Genomic DNA, 19,762 nt, shown 5'->3' with positions numbered 1-19,762 from the left:
TCAATTATCTCCACCGATCTTTGATTTTGGTTTCGTTATTAGTTTATATATAAATACATATGAGCATAACAGAAACAATCAAACAAACATATCCAATCTATTATTAGTGTTGACTTTCGTTACCAATGACAAATGTTGAGATATGTCGATAGAATCTAAATTTGTATCATTAACATCATTTAAGAGTTTTGTCAGTTAGGTGGATAGTTTAATGCTAACGGATCGTTTTTCAATGGCTACAGAGTACATACTACACAACGATTCGTTAATTTTGTCAGTTAAATCGAACTAGATACATACACACAAATGGTAATAGATGTGTGATGGCCTGATGGGTCAAGCTAAATGCTAATAGTTATAATAGATAAATTGATGTGTAGTAGTGTATATATAGGTGGGTGTGATAACATAGAAGGCATGTGAGATCGATGTTCACATGCATCAAAGTTAGGATATGAAAGAAAGTAAAATATTAGAAAATTATGATATAACCAAATTTAAATAAGATGAAAGAGACAGCTTATCTTCCTTTAGACACTAAATTCAATAATTTCTTTTAGCTTATGAATAAAGGAAACTAATTGACCTTTTTCTTTTCAACCAACAAAACTGGCCTTTTCTTGTTTTTATGTCAATTGTCTTTCAAGCTTTTTTCATCATCTTTACACAATTATTTTGTATGCCTCTTTATTTATTTTGTTTTTATGGAATGCAAATTTTATTATATCAATATAAGAAGATGAGACAAATAATTAGAGTTTTGAAATTTAAACAAGTTACAAGAGTCTATATTTTAATTGTTGGTTTTTTATAAGGAAATTTCAAAATTAACGTGGTCTTTCATCTAATTGTAATCTTATAAACGAAATCTCATTTATATTTTATTTTCCTACAAAATATCTGAGTGTGAGTTTGGTTAAAAGAGTCATCTGGATCTTAAAGCAAAATGTGTTCTCAAAAGGCGAGAAACATGTGATTGGTATAGAGACTAACCATTTTTTACGAAAACCTTACTATTATAATAAAGCAATCTTACATAAAGTATAGTTGTTGCATCGGATCCTTCAACATTAATTATAAACCCGAATGTTCGCAAATAAAATATATTTACATAAACACAATTCATATTTACACGTACATAGTATTACTATTATATAAAGCAAATTAAGCCACCAAAAGCCATAAAATTCTCTTTCTCACTCTCTCACTCTCTTTCTCTCTTCCTTCATATATGCTTTAAGTTTGAGCGACGTTTCTTCTCAAAGATGGGTTTCTCCGACGCTGGAATTTACCTCTCCGACCCAAACAATCTCTGCCAAACCGAACTAGGTTTCTTTCATGAACCATCTCTAGGGTTTTCAGACCAGAGCGATCCACAAAACGAGTTCCACATCACTCCTCCTATATATCAAGAATTACAAGATCAGGATCTTGAACCTAAATCCCAAGAGACGAATAATTGCTCACGCAAAGAAGGAGCAACCGTCAAGAAAGAAGAAGAAGAAGAAGACGATTATTGTAAAACTCCGACTCGTTCAGACCAGATTCTCTCGGCGATGCCAAGAATTTGTCCACCGGCGCCTAGGAAACCTAAAAGAGTCCCGTCGAGAAGCCTTAAGGTTAGAAATTCATATAGAAGCAAGAGAATGATCATTCTAAATGTTTCTAGAGAGATTGATTGTTTGTTTAATCCAACATCACTATGTAACAAAATTAAGAAAGCCAGATACATCTAATGTTTTGTACGTACTGTATTTGTATAACGTAGCAACCTAATAACCAAATTGTAATACACTACGACTTTACATAATGTAGTGAGAAACTATCTATTTCACTTTTATTTATTTTAACTTTTTCATATATATTTTTAATAAGCTTTGCTAGTATGTTTTTTGTTGACAAGTGCAAGGCTATTTGATTTTGGGTAATAGTATCCTACGCTTTTTGCATGCTTTTGCTTTTCTCTTGGATTTAACATATCTTGTACATTGGAAATAATCGGGATGTATGCTCGACGATTAATAGAATTTTGGAGTACATTAAAGCATTGGGAATTGGAAAACAGAGTTGGTAAAATACCTTGGATACGTAAAAGTAGAATTTAGTCTTGAAAAGATATTTTAAAAGCTTAAAGGTATATTGTAATCTAAAAAGATGATTTAAATGCTTGATCACTGAAATCAAGGCGAATGTGTTTCCCTAAGCGTGAGAAAAAAAATTGTCTACACATATGGGTCTATTTTAGTGGGCTTAGATCCAGGTGAGGTGTCTAAGTGCAAAAGTTCTAAAATTTAAATCGAAAATGAAAAAAAAAATCATTTAAACACTCATACGTGAGAATTCACAAGACAAGAGACTGTAATTCGTCGCTGCCATAATCAAGAAGAACTCCACAATTTCCTGGTTCAATCTACGCTCAATCTGCTTCTGATGCTGATGTTGCTTCTTCTCTTTCTTTGCTTCTTAAATTCCTCGGGTCTGATGGTGATGATGATTAGCGTCCTCTAAGCAAATTAAGATTCTGATATGGAAAATCATGCGTCTTCTCGTCACACAAACAATCAATTTCACACAATTAGGGATGTTAAAACGAGCTATTGGACCATTTAGGCCCATCCCCATTTAACAAAAAAAATTGAAACTGAGCCCGTTTAGATTGAGCCCATTTAACTACCGGATTCTAGCGACCGGAGCTTCGATGTAAGATGGTTATGGTGTTGGAAACATGACTTATGTTTGTTCGTGTATGTTTGTATGTGATGGAAATATTTGGTGTAGCTAATGAGATATTTTTAAAGTCTACATGTGTGGCGATGTGTTGGCTTATACTTCGTGTAACTGACAAACATTTTTTCAAATATAAATAGGCCCGTATTTTAAAAATCCGTGTAAAAATAGATTAAATAAACGTGTTTACGCTAAAAAATATTAGACAGCACCCGTTTCGGTCTACGGCCTTCAAGCCCGTTTTAACATCCCTAGTCACAACCACTGATCATGCCTATTTTGCCCAACAAGACAATAGTGCCAACGACATGCCATCCAGCAACTGGTGATGAGATCACAACCAAACATAACTGATGATGAGACACAACAAAACACAACACAACCAACAATGGCACTTTGTTGCTTCTACCGATCTTATCAAAGGCATTGCATTTGGTTTTAGCAACAAGTAACCAAATGGCACCCATTTTCATAACAGTGATCACAACTAGGCATTAAGCAATGCTTCTTTTTCAATCCAATTTACCAAAACCTCTTAGAAAATTCTGCAAACCCCACCAGATTCAAATTTGAGTGGGAACACAACCAAGACAATAATACAAATCATTAGGCTATAATCCTAATCAATCAGCAAATCAGCGATAATAATTCTGATTGGTGTTTTTGTATTAGACTCAAGTAAGATTGATCTAAGAAGTTATGCTTCCAAAACAAGTTAACATTGAAAAGTCTGTAGAAACACAGAGTAAGTAATAAAAATATAGGCTAACCAAGGTATACCTGCATTAATATAGGAAAGATATCATCACTCACATTGAAAAGAAAGCATAGTATATTTATTTGGATATGAATCAAAAAAATCACTTGAAATGGCGCTACACGTTAATACGTAATTTGAGATATCATTATACATCCATCATAAGCTTAAACAAATGTTGTTGACAAAAAAAAAAAGCTTAAACAAATGTTGTGTTGAACTCGCGCCCTATTTATTTATATGATTTTGAATTTTGCACATGATTTAATCTTAATAAAATACTATATCTTAGATTTTGAGAATAATTTTTTCTTATTATTTTCAAAATAAAAGACAGTACTTACAACCAAATTATTAGAAAAAAAACAAGTAGACGCCTAGGCTAACTTCGACCTTATGCTTGAAACAAAACTGAGCGTTAGCACCATCGTAGAGCTTAGTAGCCAATACAAAGAATGATCTTTGGATGATTTAGAGTAAATCAGGTTAATAGGTAGTTGAAAGAGCAGTCAGACAATAAACTCATTTGGTAGTTGAAACCAAATTCATTGGCAGAAATAATTGGTACTACAAGAAATACATCGTTTTCCTTCAGCCAAAGTCGTTCGGAAATTCGTGGGAGATAGATGTTTATAACGTGATTTGCATTTTCTTATGTATTGGTGGTCAAAGCCATGTATCCATGTTATAACGTGTTTCATACCATCATACATGTCTATTTTTATTTCTATTTTGCATTCATATCCGAAATCAGTAAACCAAATTAAGAAAACCAGAGCACGATTTCAACTCTGAGGTTTTCAAAGACGGGTGTCGATGAGAGTTTGATCCAAAACTGATACTTCGATCGGCGTGATATACACAATAAGTTGTTACAAATTACAGATGAGTTATACAAAATGTTCTTGAATTGATATGTAAAGAATGTATTCACAAAGGGTCAAGGTTTCAAAAGAGTTTTTGAGTGGTAAAATACATTTTTTTATATACGAACTGCGACCACATATTTGGGTATCTGAGTAGAAAAATGATTCTTGTCCAAATGCATTCTTACTTGGAGTAGAAGATCGTTTGGTTGACTAAGAAATGTTTAAAATTAATATAGTAAAATGTGTAACACTTTGTAAATAAATATATTTTGAAATATGTTTAGCTATTATCAAAATAAATTAACTATTTTTATATTTCATAGTACAAAAAATTGTTGTTTATAGTAAATAGTTTATATAACTTCCAATACTAAACAATTGGGCTAAATATGTAAATGAGCTTAAAATTAGGTGGAATGAAATATGCATTTGAAGGGGCAAATTTATTTTTCTTTGTAATATAAATTCATATTTAAATAATGAAAGGGAGTTATATAAATAATAACTCTTCTACAATAAGTGTAGCTTGAAAATATATGGTATATGTTTTTCGGATTTTAAATATTATTGATTTCATTTTTCTTACATACAACTTTTGTTATAATTTTTGTATGAATTCACTTGGTGTAAAACACATGCAGATTATTCTTGAATATATATAAATAAAGTTTCAGTTAGCATGTCACTGTAATGACATCGGGTTTTTGCTTTCACAAAAAATAATTTATATTCAAGAATAGTTTTATGTTTAATCGACAAAATGGACATGGCGTCCAAATCATGTTAACAATTTTGACAAATCGCATATCTTCCAAACTGCATCATTCTTCCAGATCAGTGATCGAAACAAATGTTAGTTTGGTCAATGATATCATCAATCACATGTAATTTGAGATATCATTATACATCCATCTTAAGCTTTAAAAACTGTTGTGCTGAACTCGCGCCTTGTTTTTATATTTTTCCACATGATTGACGATTAACAAGATAATATTTCTTTTGGGTATAATTTATAGTTATTTAGAATTTTTTTTACTAACACCGAAACTAGAAGAAAAACATGCATACACTAGAAAGATGTTGCGAATTCCTCTATTTAGATGCTTAAAAAGGAATTCGCACATCTTATTTGTTAAACAAAAACATCAACTTAGAAAAGCTTTATAATATGCCATCATAAGTTTATGAAATTATGAATGATCGTTTGATGGTTAAGAGCAAATTAGGTTAATAGGTATGATTTGCGCCTAAACTGTATGCCTTTTAAGGTTTTTTTAAAAACAGCTGTCAAACAATAAATTCATTTGGCAATTGAAACAAAAGTCACTGGTAGAGATAACCTCAAAATGTTCTCCAAGTAAAAGTAAAAGTTTTTGCAAAATTATCTATTTAACAATAAGGTATTAGAAGTTTAGAACTGTCCAGTCAACTCAAAAATCGAGATAAATTCAAAATTTAACATATATGATTAATAAGTTAAAATAAAGACGAAAAGAAAAATATCTATGAATGAAGCAATTAACAGTAATGATTCTTTTAAAAAATATTTATCTATATCATGGATACATTAATACACCTATGCTTTCAACACAAAAAGTCATTAATCATAAACTCACAAATTAGGATCAATTCAATAGAATAATCTTCATCTTTCTCTCTTCACGTCGACAATGACATACTTACGCAGTTAAAAAAAACAGAACAGACAAAAACAAAAACAAAAACGAAAAAGAAAAAGAAAAAGACTGCCCAAAAAAGAAAGACATTTGAATTATTTTTGTCTTAATAATCATGCTATAGCTTCCATTTAAAAATCCCAAAACCTCTTATAAATTTTCTGCGAAACCTACCAAACTAAGAACACCAAGTAAGACAAAAAAGCATGCAATACAAAAAAAGCAAATAATAGAAAACAAAGAGCAATGGTTTCCTCAGTTTCCCTATTTGCTTCTCTTACACCGTACTTAGTCTCAGCATTACTTCTATTCCTTTTGCTCGAGCAACTCTTTTACCGTGTCAAGAAACGTAACCTCCCTGGCCCTCTCTTTGTCTTTCCGATCATTGGAAATGTTGTTGCACTTATCCGCGACCCAACTTCCTTCTGGGACAAGCAATCCGCGATGGCGGACACGTCCGTTGGCCTCTCCGTCAACTACCTTATTGGAAAATTCATCATATACATTAAAGACGCAGAGCTCTCCAATAAAGTCTTGTCCAACATTCGTCCCGATGCTTTCCAACTTACTGGACATCCATTCGGAAAGAAGCTCTTCGGTGATCACAGCCTTATCTTTATGTTTGGCGAGGATCACAAATCCGTTCGTCGTCAAGTCGCTCCTAACTTCACCCGCAAGCCACTCTCTGCTTATTCTTCCCTCCAGCAAATAGTTATCCTCCGTCATTTACGGCAGTGGGAGGAAAGTTTTTCTAGTGGATCTCGTCCGGTTTCGATGAGACAACTCATCCGTGAACTCAACCTCGAGACTTCCCAAACAGTTTTTGTTGGACCATATCTCGACAAAGAAGTCAAGAAAACGATTTGTGATGATTACAGTTTGTTAACTCTTGGAACAATGGCGATCCCGATCGACCTCCCTGGCTTCACGTTCGGGGAGGCTCGTCAGGCGGTATCGAGGCTAGTGAACACAATGTCTGTTTGCGTGGGAAAATCAAAAGCAAAGATGGCCGCAGGAGAGAATCCAACATGTCTAGTCGATTTCTGGACGCATTCGATTATAGAAGAGAATCCTCCACCGCCTCACTCCAAAGATAAAGAGATTAGTTGTGTGCTCGTTGACTTTATGTTTGCCTCACAAGACGCGTCCACGTCATCACTCCTCTGGGCAGTGGTGATGCTTGAGTCGGAGCCGGAAGTGCTAAGAAGAGTGAGGGAGGACGTTGCAAGATTTTGGTCGTCGGAGTCCAACGAGTTGATCACAGCCGATCAGCTTGCGGAGATGAAGTACACTCGGGCTGTGGCGCGTGAGGTCTTAAGATACCGACCACCAGCAAGTATGATTCCACATGTTGCTGTTAGTGACTTCCGTCTCACGGAATCGTACACAATCCCAAAAGGTACAATTGTGTTTCCTTCCCTTTTTGACGCCTCGTTTCAAGGGTTTACTGAACCAGACCGGTTCGATCCTGACCGGTTTAGCGAGACAAGGCAAGAGGATGAGGTGTTCAAACGTAATTTCCTAACTTTTGGAAATGGCTCGCACCAGTGTGTGGGCCAACGTTACGCGATGAACCACCTCGTGCTCTTCATTGCCATGTTCTCCTCGATGTTTGATTTCAAGAGGGTCCGATCGGATGGTTGCGATGACATTGTGCATATCCCCACAATGTCGCCCAAGGACGGATGCACGGTGTTCTTGTCTAGCCGCCTCGTTACCTCTCCTTGAATTGATTTGATAAAAGTCATCGTCAGTGTATATTCTATGATTGTTCATGATGTTCCCTAAGTGTTATTAAATTTGAGAGGAGATGTCATTGTTTCGCCATGTCTTCACCATATTTAATTCGTGTTCTTGTTTTATTTTGTCCCAATAATGTTATATAACTTGTTTCATCTGTTCAAATTTTACCTTTATTTGCATATTTTATATTCGGATCTCAAATCATTACTGTTGTTATACGATTCATTAACATTCCTCTACCAATCTACTTATACATTTTTGGTAAAGGTTTGTGTAAAAAATCCTTAAAGTAAATACTGTTTAATTTGTGAGTTTTCAGTTTTGTAACAATTATTTTTGTACTTATCATCTATTTATTCAAGTGAACGTATTTGTGTACGTGTATATTGTAAATTATTATCTTCAGATCATTCAGAAAATCCAGCTTCAGAACTTTTTTTTCTGAACGTGAGTTACTGAATTGTTAACAGCATCTACAATTAGTCCCGAGGCTGCAGTTGTGAATGCAACAATTAGCAAAAACAAAAATGTTACTTTTCCAAACTCTCGACAAGCAGCAAATAGAAAATTAAAAGAAGATTTTCAAGGATCTGATTTGGTGGTGAGTAAGATCAAACTCTGAAAATCATTCTCGAAGGACTTTAACTCCATAATTTAGAGACAACCAAACATAGACGATCATCTAGATTTGATGTAACATTTTAACCATTAGTACAAACTGTTTTGAACTAGTTCCGGAAATAGTGATTAGAATTGTGGCACCCAAATCAAAAGTTTAATACTATCTATCTAGTGAGAAACTATCTATTTCACTTATATTTATTTTAACTTTTTCAAATATATTTTTAATAAGCTTTGCTAGTATGTTTTTTGTTGACAAGTGACAAGGCTATTTGATTTTGGGTAATAGTATCCTACGCTTTTTGCATGCTTTTTCTTTTCTCTTGGATTTAACACATTTTGTACATTGGAAATAATCGGGATGTATGCACGACGATTAATAGAATTTTAGAGTACATTAAAGCATTGGGATTGGACAACAGAGTTGGTAAAAATACCCCTTGGATACGTAAAAGTAGAATTTAGTTTTGAAAAGATGATTTAAATGCTTGATCACTGAAATTAAGGCGAAGGTGTTTCCCAATCCGAGTTTATAAATATCTATTTTAGTGGGCTTTAAAAGAAATCGAAACCCAAGTTCACATGTCTTGTCTTCTTCGCACTAGTAGAAAAATGTTAGACCAATCCTGCATGGGATGACTATTATGCGTCTTCTTGTCACACAAATAATCAGTTTAACAAATCCGCACACCAGTCACAACCATTGATCATGTCTGCTCTGCGTAACAAGATAACATTGCCAACCACATGATATCTAATGGACATTGAGTGGCCTCAAATAGAGAAAGAACATCTTTAAGTCTCACTGATCCAGCAACTGATGATGAGATACAAACAAACACAAGACCATCATTTATTAATATGGATTAACATCTCAACACAAACCCACTAGAAACCTGGGCAAACAAGGTCAAGTCAACCTATAGACAATAACTTATTTTGACATTCCTACTACAAAACAAATGCGGGTATATATCGGTTTATTAACGTGACAATCTAAACCGACTTAAAATAAATCTAAAACAAAGGATTTGTTATCGGTTTACATCGGTTAATGTAAAAAGAGAGATTTTGATTTTGTGTCACAGAAAAACAGTCACTAAACTTACTTAAACCAAACCAAATATATTAGACATAAAAATAAATGTCGCTTGTTAAAGTGATGTCGATATACTTAACGTCACACATTATTACGTTGCTTGCTCCATTGGGTCTTTTTAATAAGAAGAAACTCTTTAGTCAACGGTTTAATTATTTTACGAAAGTCTTCCACCCCTTCAATCATCAATAATTGGTACCAAGTATTGAGTCAACGGTTTAGTGGGGCTTTTAATAAAAGCCTTTTATTATCATTTACCAAGTCTTTAGTCTACGGTTTATTATATCAGTAAATTGGCCAAATATATCATATAGCAACATCAAAATAAATGCACCGTTAATGCCTATAAAGGTAATGCATACTAATAATATTTGCATGGACCCAAAAATATTATAGGAGCTGATATCTCATTCATTCTGATTGACATGCACCCAAAATTGAAAAAGGTTTGGATCTCTTGGGAAATATCAGCTCCTATAATATCTCAATAAGTGCGGAAAAAACTAGCACAAAAACAGTCCGGCTCTGGTGCTTTGTCTCGATGTATGTCAAAAGCCGCTTTGCGTAATTCCTCAAAGATGATGTAGGATGAGAGCATTGTTAGGTTATGTGTCCTAATCAAACTATAAGTTATCGTTAAATCATAGGTTATATGTTCTAATCAAACTATAAATTATCAGTAAATTAAATCAAAGATAATAGTTATGATTGGTCATATTGTATTAGATCCTATTAGTAAAAATGATAAAGTAATAATGTGTTAAACAAGTTGAATTTATAAAACGGCCACTAGAAACACAAAGTAATATAGTAAGAATTTAATATTATTTCTATTTATAAATAATAATAATAATATTTAGAACAAAAAAAAAAAACAAATTACAACGAAACTATAGAAGAAAAACAAGCAGGCGTGTAAGCTAAGTTAGCTAACGTCGACCTTATAGGCTTGAAACAAAACTGAGCGTGAGTGCTATAATAGAACCTAGTATCCAATTCAGAGCCTTACAGCCAAAAGAATAAAGCTTGTGTTATGAAACTCTAAACTAAAGTGACAATGCATCCAGAAATCGTTTATTTTCCCGACCGGCATATAAGATGTTGCGAATTTCTCTATCCAGATATTTTGAGAATTTAGACGAAATCAGGTTAATAGGTTTGATATACTGGTTCCCAAACTATGCCTTTTAAGGTGACAAAGACTGTCAAAAACAAAAACAAAAAAGTTCATTTGGTAGTTGAAACCAAAGTCATTGGTAAAGACAACATCAAAATTTCTATAACTCATCACAAGTCATTTGGTTTCAACACAAAAAGTCATTAATCACGTAAACTCACAAATTAGGATCAATTCAATAGAATAATCTTCCTCTTTCTCTCTTCACGTGAACAATGACATACTTACGAAGTTAAAAAAACAGAGCAGACAAAGACATATCATTTGACAAAAGAGGAAACAAAACGAAAAAGAAAAAAAAAAAAAAAAGACTGCCCAAAAAAGAAAGACATTTGAATTCTTCTTGTCTTAATAAATTTGCAAACAGTTCAATTTAATATCCCAAAACCTCTTATAAATATTCTGCAAAACCTACCAAACTAAGAACACCAAGTACGACAAAAAGCAAATAATAGAAAACAAAGAGCAATGGTTTCCTCAGTTTCCCTATTTGCTTCTCTTACACCGTACTTAGTCTCAGCATTACTTCTATTCCTTCTGCTCGAGCAACTCTTTTACCGTCTCAAGAAACGTAACCTCCCTGGCCCTCTCTTTGTCTTTCCGATAATTGGAAATGTTGTTGCACTTATTCGCGACCCAACTTCCTTCTGGGACAAGCAATCCGCGATGGCGGACACGTCCGTTGGCCTCTCCGTCAACTACCTTATTGGAAAATTCATCATATACATTAAAGACGCAGAGCTCTCCAATAAAGTCTTCTCCAACATTCGTCCCGATGCTTTCCAACTTGTTGGACATCCATTCGGAAAGAAGCTCTTCGGTGATCATAGCCTTATCTTTATGTTTGGCGAGAATCACAAATCCGTTCGTCGTCAAGTCGCTCCTAACTTCACCCGCAAGCCACTCTCTGCTTATTCTTCCCTCCAGCAAATAGTTATCCTCCGTCATTTACGGCAGTGGGAGGAAAGTTTTTCCAGTGGATCTCGTCCGGTTTCGATGAGACAACTCATCCGTGAACTCAACCTCGAGACTTCTCAGACGGTTTTTGTTGGACCATATCTCGACAAGGAAGTCAAGAACACGATCCGTGATGATTACAATGTGTTCAATCCTGGAACAATGGCGCTCCCGATCGACCTCCCTGGCTTCACGTTCGGGGAGGCTCGTCGGGCGGTATCGAGGCTAGTGAATACAATGTCTCTTTGCGTGAGAAAATCAAAAGAAAAGATGGCCGCAGGAGAGAATCCAACATGTTTAGTCGATTTCTGGACGCATTCGATCGTAGCTGAGAGTCCTCCACCGCCTCACTCCAAAGACGAAGAGATTAGTTGTGTGCTCGTTGATTTTCTGTTTGCCTCACAGGACGCGTCTACGTCATCACTCCTCTGGGCAGTGGTGCTGCTTGAGTCCGAGCCAGAAGTGCTAAGAAGAGTGAGGGAGGACGTTGCAAGATTTTGGTCGCCTGAGTCCAAGGAGTCGATCACAGCCGATCAGCTCGCGGAGATGAAGTACATTCGGGCTGTGGCGCGTGAGGTCTTAAGATACCGACCACCAGCAAGTATGGTCCCACATGTTGCTGTTAGTGACTTCCGTCTCACGGAATCGTACACAATCCCAAAAGGTACAATTGTGTTTCCTTCCCTTTTTGACGCCTCTTTTCAAGGGTTTACTGAACCAGACCGGTTCGATCCTGACCGGTTTAGCGAGACAAGGCAAGAGGATGAGGTGTTCAAACGCAATTTCCTAACTTTTGGAATTGGCTCGCACCAATGCGTGGGCCAACGTTACGCGCTGAACCACCTCGTGCTCTTCATTGCCATGTTCTCCTCGATGTTTGATTTCAAGAGGGTCCGATCAGATGGTTGCGATGAGATTGTGCATATCCCCACGATGTCGCCAAAGGACGGGTGCACGGTGTTCTTGTCTAGCCGCCTCGTTACCTCTCCTTGAATTGATTTGAAAAAGTCATCATTGTATATTTATCACTTTTCACGATGTACCCTAAGTGTTATTAAATATGAGAGAAGATGCCATCGTTTTACCATGTCTTCACCTAATATATGTGTTGTTTTTATTTTGTTACAATGATGTTGTATAACTTATTTCTTATGTTAAAATTGTATTTTTGTTTTGCATCGATCTTTTATTAATAAAAAATGAAAAAAGGTTCAACATCTTATATTGGTAGAGCTTTTAGAGGAGCATCAACATCTGTTAATAAAAGCAAATAAGGGAACATTTGGAAGTTGCAAATCAAATGCACGTTCTCTCTATATGCTTTAACATGAAGCATTTTGGATCCTCCGAGGATTAAGATACGGATCGAAGAGAAATCTGCCGGTGTTGTGACAGTTAGTGAGTACATGTTTCTCTTAAGAAATATTTAACTTGATCAAGGGAAACCGTTATAGGCATATGGTTTCCAATAATGGATACACTTCTGAAGTTGTAGTTGATGAATACATGGGATAATCGAAAAGTAAACATGGAGGTTTTTGTTACAAAAGAGTATAGCAAAATGAACAATCTCAACATCAAAATCATACAATAATCTGAGTTATCAGAAACTCACTAGTGTGTCATTATTTTAAATAACCTGGAAGTTCTAGGCTTAAACTCCATACATTTTCTATAGCATTTAAAATTTTACCTTAGCTCGTGTAGTTCTAAATACTTACGTTTTCTGTTTATTTAGATTCAACCAATAACCCAACCGCCCGTTGTCTTGTATTCAGCTACATCTAGATACAAACTTCAGTTTACGAAACTTTCAGGATATGAGACAGTGATAAAATTTCTTAATTATACACAAAAACTTGTAAACCTGGATCGAGAACTATAATTATATTTAAGTTTAGGTTCTATGTTATTATAGTTAGCTCATTTGTTTTTCGAAATGATTCAAAATGACATGATTTTATCAGTTCATATGTGTATGTTTAACTTGTGAGTAGAAGAATGTTAGGGAATATAAGTCGCGTATTGTCAGTTTAGTGTGTTTGTATATTCGATGGTATTATTAGAGATCAAAGATCAGGTAAGTGTAAGTAAGAGACGTTGATTTGGCAACCTTTCAAGACAATATGACACGTTTGAACTTTCATACATATGTACGGTGTGACTTGCGAGTCCTATGACATGTGACCACGAGTACTTGGGAAACGGAAAATAAAATGGATATTATCATGTAGCACGAAAGTGATAGGGGGGGGGGGGGGGGGCTAGAGAAACTGATTGGATCATATTATGTCGATATTATATATCGAAATTAGTTTCTTGGTGGGTTAAGGTATCTAATCTAAATCTGCTTTCATCAACCCTTGGGTCGGGTTCATAACCCGACAACTAATTATACCACCAGAAAAGTGGGTCCGAAAAGTTAGAATTGAAATGTCAAAGCATGACAAACTTACACAATTGTGACTAGAGGTGGAATTACTAAGTACCAAAACTGGGACAGGTTTAAGCATCATAAATTGCCTAATTGTGTTTAGCGATGAAATTACTATCAAAGATTTAAAATCCTATTTACTATTTCATCACACCCATTCTAAATTTTTTTTTTGGATTCATCAGAGTTACTAGTTCTAAATTTTGATATTTTGATTATAAAATATGCAATCGGATTAGCTAAATATATGGAAAAAAAAATCACCTAATAGTTTTTGCATCTGTAGTATTTGATTTTTCATATAAAACTACATATACTAACTCATTTTCATTTTTATACTATAGTAGATTTAATTTGCATAGAAATATTTAAAATTTTAGCATTATCTATTTTATATAATTTTCATGTGAATTATTTATTTTCTCACGGATATGATTTGAATTTTTAGAATATTTCAATGTTTGGACGGACATTCGAAATCTAAAACTTGGATATCAAAATATCCAGATATCCAAAAATCTCGAATATGGATCTTAATAGTTGTTGTTCAAATACCATTTTCAAATATTGTAGAATTTTATGATATCTAATCCATTTATCCCTCTAATTTTTATCACTTTGTATTTATTTTTATTTTTTTATTTTTCTTCTTCTTCTTGACATCGATTCAACCTACTCTTTAGGCTTAAACACGTTTTAGACATATAAAAGTAAGAAATCAATCACGCATTCTTTTCGTTTGTCTAATTTTATGTTATCATAACCAGTAGGTTTACTTTTCTAAAATCGATTTAGATAAATAAATACCCACCGAATCGGTCTTCCCTATGACTCGATACTAATTGTCTTGACGTACCAAAACTAATTGTCCAAGAATAAACAAAAAGTGGCCATGTGTATCTACTAGTTGATCTAAATTGACCAAAGTTAAAAATGTTTTAGATATTTTAGTTAAAGTACAAAGGAGCCATATTTGGAGACCACAAGTTGCTAGAAAGTGATGGGATCGTGTAGGGTCAATGATCCCTAAACACCACCGAGATAAAACCTTTTCTTCTTCTTTTTCAGACTCTCCATCTTAATCCACGTTGGTCGTTGGCGACTTATTAGCAGCCGTTCACATCACATTTGTTCCCTTCTCACAAATCCAACCTAAATTCTCCAGGTTTTTGTATATAGTGAAAATATAAAATTAGACAAACGAAAATTATCATTTTTAATGAAATAGTAGGCGAAAAGTCTAATTTGCCTTTTCTTGGTAAGTTAAGTGAGAAAATAACCAAAAAAAGTGAGACAAAGACAAAAAGATTATGGGTTTCCCTTTCATATCAAGTAACCAAATAATAACAACAACAAACAATTTTGGCCAAACTTAATCAAAGAAACAACAAATCCTTGCATTACACACCTCCCCACATCTTTTTCCTTATTTCAATCTTCCTCCCTTCAACAAAAGATCTAACATAAATTCATCTATATTTTATACATTCTCACAATTTCATCCCCTCATCTTTTTTATTGCTCCCCCATGCCCCAAAATGTCCCTTAAAACGGAATCGATCCCTCACAATATTGGTTTGTCCATCAGCTCGTTTTCGGCTGCGATCCTTCCCGAGCCACGGCCGGTTATCCTACCGAATGATCCAATAGTTGATAGTCCCATGAAGCTGCTGCTTTCTTCGCCAAGGTTTATTGATCTTCTATGTTTTCTGAATTTGGAGGAGCTAACATCACCTGCCTCACGATCAACAACAACAACATCATCTAGGCTTTTGCTCTTTTCGTTGTTGTTGTTGTTGTTCTGGGCGACGACTAAACATGCAATGGTGCTTCTACAGAACGGACAGACCGGTGGAGTCACGGTTGAGGTCGTTGGGTTTGGTTTGTTGTGACAGCACAGTGCAAGTGTGCATTGTGCACACATTTGGTGACCACAGTCTTTAACTTCAATTGTACATACTTGCTCAAAGCAAATGCAGCACAGTTCCGTATCACTCACCTATAGACACATTTACATGTTACTACAATCACAAAAATTACCGAGCCACGGGGAAAGTAAAGAGTGTAGTATTATTACCTCGGACATGTTATCATCCGTGTCAGAGAAAGAGGGTGATGGTAAGGAATAAGCTGTTCCTTTGAGGATGGTTTTCTCTCTCTCCCTGTTAGCCTCCATTAAAGCCTGCTCTAAGAGAAGTTTCGCCTCGTCATTAAGCTCACTGATGAACTTTAATGGTGATGGCCAAACAAGTGGCTCTGCAGAGGACGGATTAAGTAAGGCTCCACATGCTCCATGCTTATGCTTCATCGCAACCACATAAGGTATTCTCCTGAAAAGATATTTCAAGATTCAAGTTATGTTCTGAAACCAAAACAAGACTTTTCCACAAAATTTATATATATACCCAGAAGCGTCTCGTTGAAGACGATCAGCACCCCAAGCAAGCAACTTTCTGACACAATCTATAGATCCACTTCTAGCTGCTAAATGAAGAGGTGTGCTTCCTGGAGAACTGTTTCAACAAAAGCTTAAAGAATCAGTTCCAATAGAACAAAACATCTAAGAACTGTTGATTTCAATGCATGACAAGAAAAACCATTACCCATATACACTAGTAGATGCACAAACAAGAGAACCACTATCCAACAAAACATTCACACATTCAGGTCGTCTCTGTCGAGCAGCTAAATGCAACGGAGTCGCTCCTTTATCATCTCTTATGTTCACAAATCTCGCATATCCCCTGAAAATGAAAACCCCTGAGTGTCAAAAGTTTCATTCTCAGGAATAAGTAAACTCTGATCAAAGATAGGAAGAGACTTACCAATGGACAGCAACAGGACTTGATTGAGCAGCAGAGAGAATAGCTTGAACACAATTAGCATGTCCATAATAAGCAGCGTAATGCAAACATGTTCTTCGATTCACAGAATCAAACATCAAAATCTGCAGATTCCAAAAGATTTTCAATTACCAAATCCAAAATCGATTCAATTGCAAAACAAAAAAGTAAACGTACATTAGCTCCAACTTCAGCTAGCTTCTTCACACAAGAGATTCTTCCATACATCGCAGCCAACATTAACGGAGTCTACAAGACGAATCAAAGCATCAGCAAAAGATTCATGAAAACTATACACAGAACAGATCAATGCGAAAATCAAAAACCTGCTTGTGACGATTCAACAAATCTGGATTCGTAAATCGTTCCAAAAGCAATGACAAAATCTGCAAAAAAAGTAGATACATCAGAAACAAAAATACCAGATTCCGACGAGATTCCGGCGAGATCTCGGAGAATATCACTGAAACTAACCTCGATCTGACCATTAGCAGCAGCGACATGAAGAACAGAGTGACGATCATAAGGAGTAGTTTGATTCAACAGACTAGGCTCCGTCGCCATCACACGACGGATAGTGATGATATCGCCGCACTGTACAGAGGCGAATATTCCGTGCTCCGGTCGACTTCCACAGCTCATACTCTGCCCCATCTCTCGAAGATTTTGGTTAGAGCTCTGTGTAAAGAGATGGTGATTGATGGAGGTTTTAGGAGAGGAACAACGACACCGTCTGCCACCGGTGAGGCGCTCCGATGAGAGAATAAAGCGCCACCGTGACGGAGAACGGTGGTTGTGTGAGAGCTTTTAACAATGGAGAAGAAGAAGAGGGAAGAAGATTCACATTTATGTACACATTGATAGAGTCATTTGTTGAGAAGATATTAATTTTTAAATTTTTTTTTTGTTTTTTTTATAAAGTTGATTAAAAAAAAAAGAGAGAGACGGAGATAAAGAGAGACGACTCTCTATTGGAGGATTTGCCCGACGGGCAGTTTTTTTTTTTTTTTTTTTTTTTTTTGCCCGTTGTCAGTTTTGTTACAGTTACTTGTGATTTCGGGCAGTCTTGTCAGATATTTTCTATTTTTATTTTGAGGCCATTTTTTTTTTCTTGTAGCTTTTTTCTTTGAGATTAATTATATTTTCTTTGATTTGCCAAAAATAGGATGGTTTTGTCCACAAGAAACTGATTTTAATGAACAAAATTTACAAATTTACTGTTTGAGTGATCACCACATCTTAACTAAGATTCATCATAGATATGTTGGATCAAATTAGTAAAATAACCGGACTTCCAAAAAAATTATTATGATATGAATTCGTGTGATTTGATCTGTATAATGAGATCCTAAAACTGTGTTTTTGAACAATTTTTCAATTTTTTCGGTAAAAATTTGGAGTCGATAAGGCTTTTAATATACATGTAGGGGGTGATATCAATGTTACAAACATTATGTAAATCATGTTTTCTGATCCAATACAACACATTAGTTTAATAAAAAAAGTTTGATTATTTCACCATTGTCAAAATTAGTCATAGTAAGTCTTCTAGATCCTATACTAAATTATCGATGATTGTAGGATAGGCGATTCGATTATTGGAAAGGGAACAATGTTAGGTGTTTTGCTAGATGGTGTGAAGAAAAATTTTAACACTTAAGTCACAAATAAACAAGAAAAGAAATGGTAGTTTATGTACAAGCTAGTTCAAAGGAAATTTAAAGTTTAATATGCTATTTGTAGATTCTAGTACACAATTTTTAGAATTGTACTAGAACTTCGGGAAAGCTAATTCGATCAAAGAAGTTTTTAGAAAAACAAATTTAAATAGTAGGCAGTTTCGACAGAAGCTAAAGCAATTTAGTTTGGTTTGAAATAATATAAATTTATAAAATGACATGATATTCTTAAAATATTGTACATATTAAATTACCTAACTTAATGACTATATCTTCATTTTCTCTAATAACACATAGTTATTTTGATACAGTATATATATCATAAATTTTATTATTTAAACATAAATGGTTCCAAAATGATTATGCACTCTTCCTTGGATATTTAACAAAAAGAAACACACTCATATGTATACTATTCATGGAGTATTATATAGATACAATATCTGCATATTATAACTAAAAAGCATATAAATAATTTGTGGTCAATATTATACTAAAAGCCAACAAGCAGCCCACTTGAAATTTTCTCATCGGAGTCCAAGTGGCCGTTTGATGACCTTCGCTTCCCGATGTGGACTTCGACATCAAATCTCGAATGCTTTGTTTCACTTTTTTTCTTCTTTAAATTCAATATTAAGAGCTATTTTATTAGATTCCTTATTTCAGATTATATATATGTCTATTGTTGATATAAGCTGGTAAAATGTTTTGGGTTAAAAAAAAATATATCATTGCAATATATCATGCAAATCTGTCAGCCATTTATGTACGACTAAGATCTGTCATAAAATCTCGTGACTATGATTTTATATGATGAGGTTGCATATATATTTCTCTTGTACTGGATGTATCGTCCTCGTACATAGTTTATTTAGGTAGTGGTACCTATCTAAAACTTTGATTAGTCCTAACGATTTTCTCCTAATCGTTGAGAACTTGTCCGTCTGTGTCCAACTTGCAAATAGGGTCTTCCTTTGAAAGAAGAGCCTTAACGACAGTTAGATTGGAATATGGATGATCTCAAAACATAGAATTCAGAGATTGTAAAGCAAATTATTTGGGTTTATATATAAAAAAAAAGAATTACGATTGACGAATCACCAATCATTACTTGGCATAGAGTTATAGACAAAAGCATCTAACCAAACCTACGTACGTGTCTCTAATATTGTTCTACTAC

At 34.8% G+C, this 19,762-nt stretch overlaps 4 protein-coding genes and 1 long non-coding RNA gene across 6 annotated transcripts; 4 read left to right on the top strand and 1 right to left on the bottom strand.

Moving 5' to 3' along the window:
* The first annotated feature begins 1,081 nt into the window (after positions 1-1,081).
* On the top strand, positions 1,082-2,032 carry AT2G28870 (cyclin-dependent kinase inhibitor SMR1-like protein). Its single transcript, NM_128446.2, has one exon. It carries the CDS (start codon positions 1,266-1,268, stop codon positions 1,734-1,736), a length of 471 nt encoding a protein of 156 aa, NP_565677.1. The 5' UTR covers positions 1,082-1,265; the 3' UTR covers positions 1,737-2,032.
* A 348-nt stretch (positions 2,033-2,380) lies between these two features.
* AT2G08300 lies at positions 2,381-2,994 on the top strand. The gene is made up of 2 exons (NR_140315.1): positions 2,381-2,700; positions 2,870-2,994. It is a non-coding gene; the product is annotated as an other RNA (long non-coding RNA).
* A 3,213-nt stretch (positions 2,995-6,207) lies between these two features.
* CYP710A4 (cytochrome P450, family 710, subfamily A, polypeptide 4) lies at positions 6,208-7,931 on the top strand. Its single transcript, NM_128445.3, has one exon. It carries the CDS (start codon positions 6,276-6,278, stop codon positions 7,755-7,757), a length of 1,482 nt encoding a protein of 493 aa, NP_180452.1. The 5' UTR covers positions 6,208-6,275; the 3' UTR covers positions 7,758-7,931.
* Positions 7,932-11,047: 3,116 nt separating this feature from the next.
* CYP710A3 (cytochrome P450, family 710, subfamily A, polypeptide 3) lies at positions 11,048-12,619 on the top strand (the record flags this gene model as incomplete). Its single annotated transcript, NM_128444.2, has 1 exon — positions 11,048-12,619. Exon 1 carries the CDS (start codon positions 11,138-11,140, stop codon positions 12,617-12,619), a length of 1,482 nt encoding a protein of 493 aa, NP_180451.1. The 5' UTR covers positions 11,048-11,137.
* A 2,670-nt stretch (positions 12,620-15,289) lies between these two features.
* XBAT31 (uncharacterized protein) lies at positions 15,290-17,827 on the bottom strand. Of its 2 annotated transcripts, NM_128443.4 has the most exons (8): positions 17,378-17,827; positions 17,230-17,289; positions 17,081-17,152; positions 16,886-17,007; positions 16,664-16,804; positions 16,466-16,573; positions 16,138-16,390; positions 15,290-16,059 (listed from the first exon to the last, which is right to left on the bottom strand). In NM_128443.4, exons 1-8 carry the CDS (start codon positions 17,555-17,557, stop codon positions 15,625-15,627), a joined length of 1,371 nt encoding a protein of 456 aa, NP_180450.2. In that variant the 5' UTR covers positions 17,558-17,827; the 3' UTR covers positions 15,290-15,624. The 2 variants fall into 2 exon arrangements, with proteins under 2 accessions (NP_180450.2, NP_001118406.1); NM_001124934.1 differs by having other exon boundaries at positions 15,425-16,059; positions 17,230-17,544.
* Between the last annotated feature and the right edge of the window lie 1,935 nt (positions 17,828-19,762).

This window comes from Arabidopsis thaliana, chromosome 2, assembly GCF_000001735.4.
Source record: "Arabidopsis thaliana chromosome 2, partial sequence".
NCBI classification, from domain to species: Eukaryota; Viridiplantae; Streptophyta; class Magnoliopsida; order Brassicales; family Brassicaceae; genus Arabidopsis; species Arabidopsis thaliana.
This window is presented reverse-complemented; position numbering and strand designations above follow the sequence as displayed.

Bases quoted from the DNA above. Each gene is read 5' to 3' on its own strand.
- AT2G28870 (NM_128446.2), top strand. From the start codon at position 1,266: ATGGGTTTCTCCGACGCTGGAATTTACCTCTCCGACCCAAACAATCTC.
- XBAT31 (NM_128443.4), bottom strand. From the start codon at position 17,557: ATGGGGCAGAGTATGAGCTGTGGAAGTCGACCGGAGCACGGAATATTC. The intron at 17,153-17,229 runs GTTTTTGATTTT...TTCGTCTTGTAG, and splicing joins TGTTGAATCGTCACAAGCAG to ACTCCGTTAATGTTGGCTGC. The intron at 16,391-16,465 runs GTATATATATAA...ATATCTTTTCAG, and splicing joins CTTCAACGAGACGCTTCTGG to GAGAATACCTTATGTGGTTG.
- CYP710A4 (NM_128445.3), top strand. From the start codon at position 6,276: ATGGTTTCCTCAGTTTCCCTATTTGCTTCTCTTACACCGTACTTAGTC.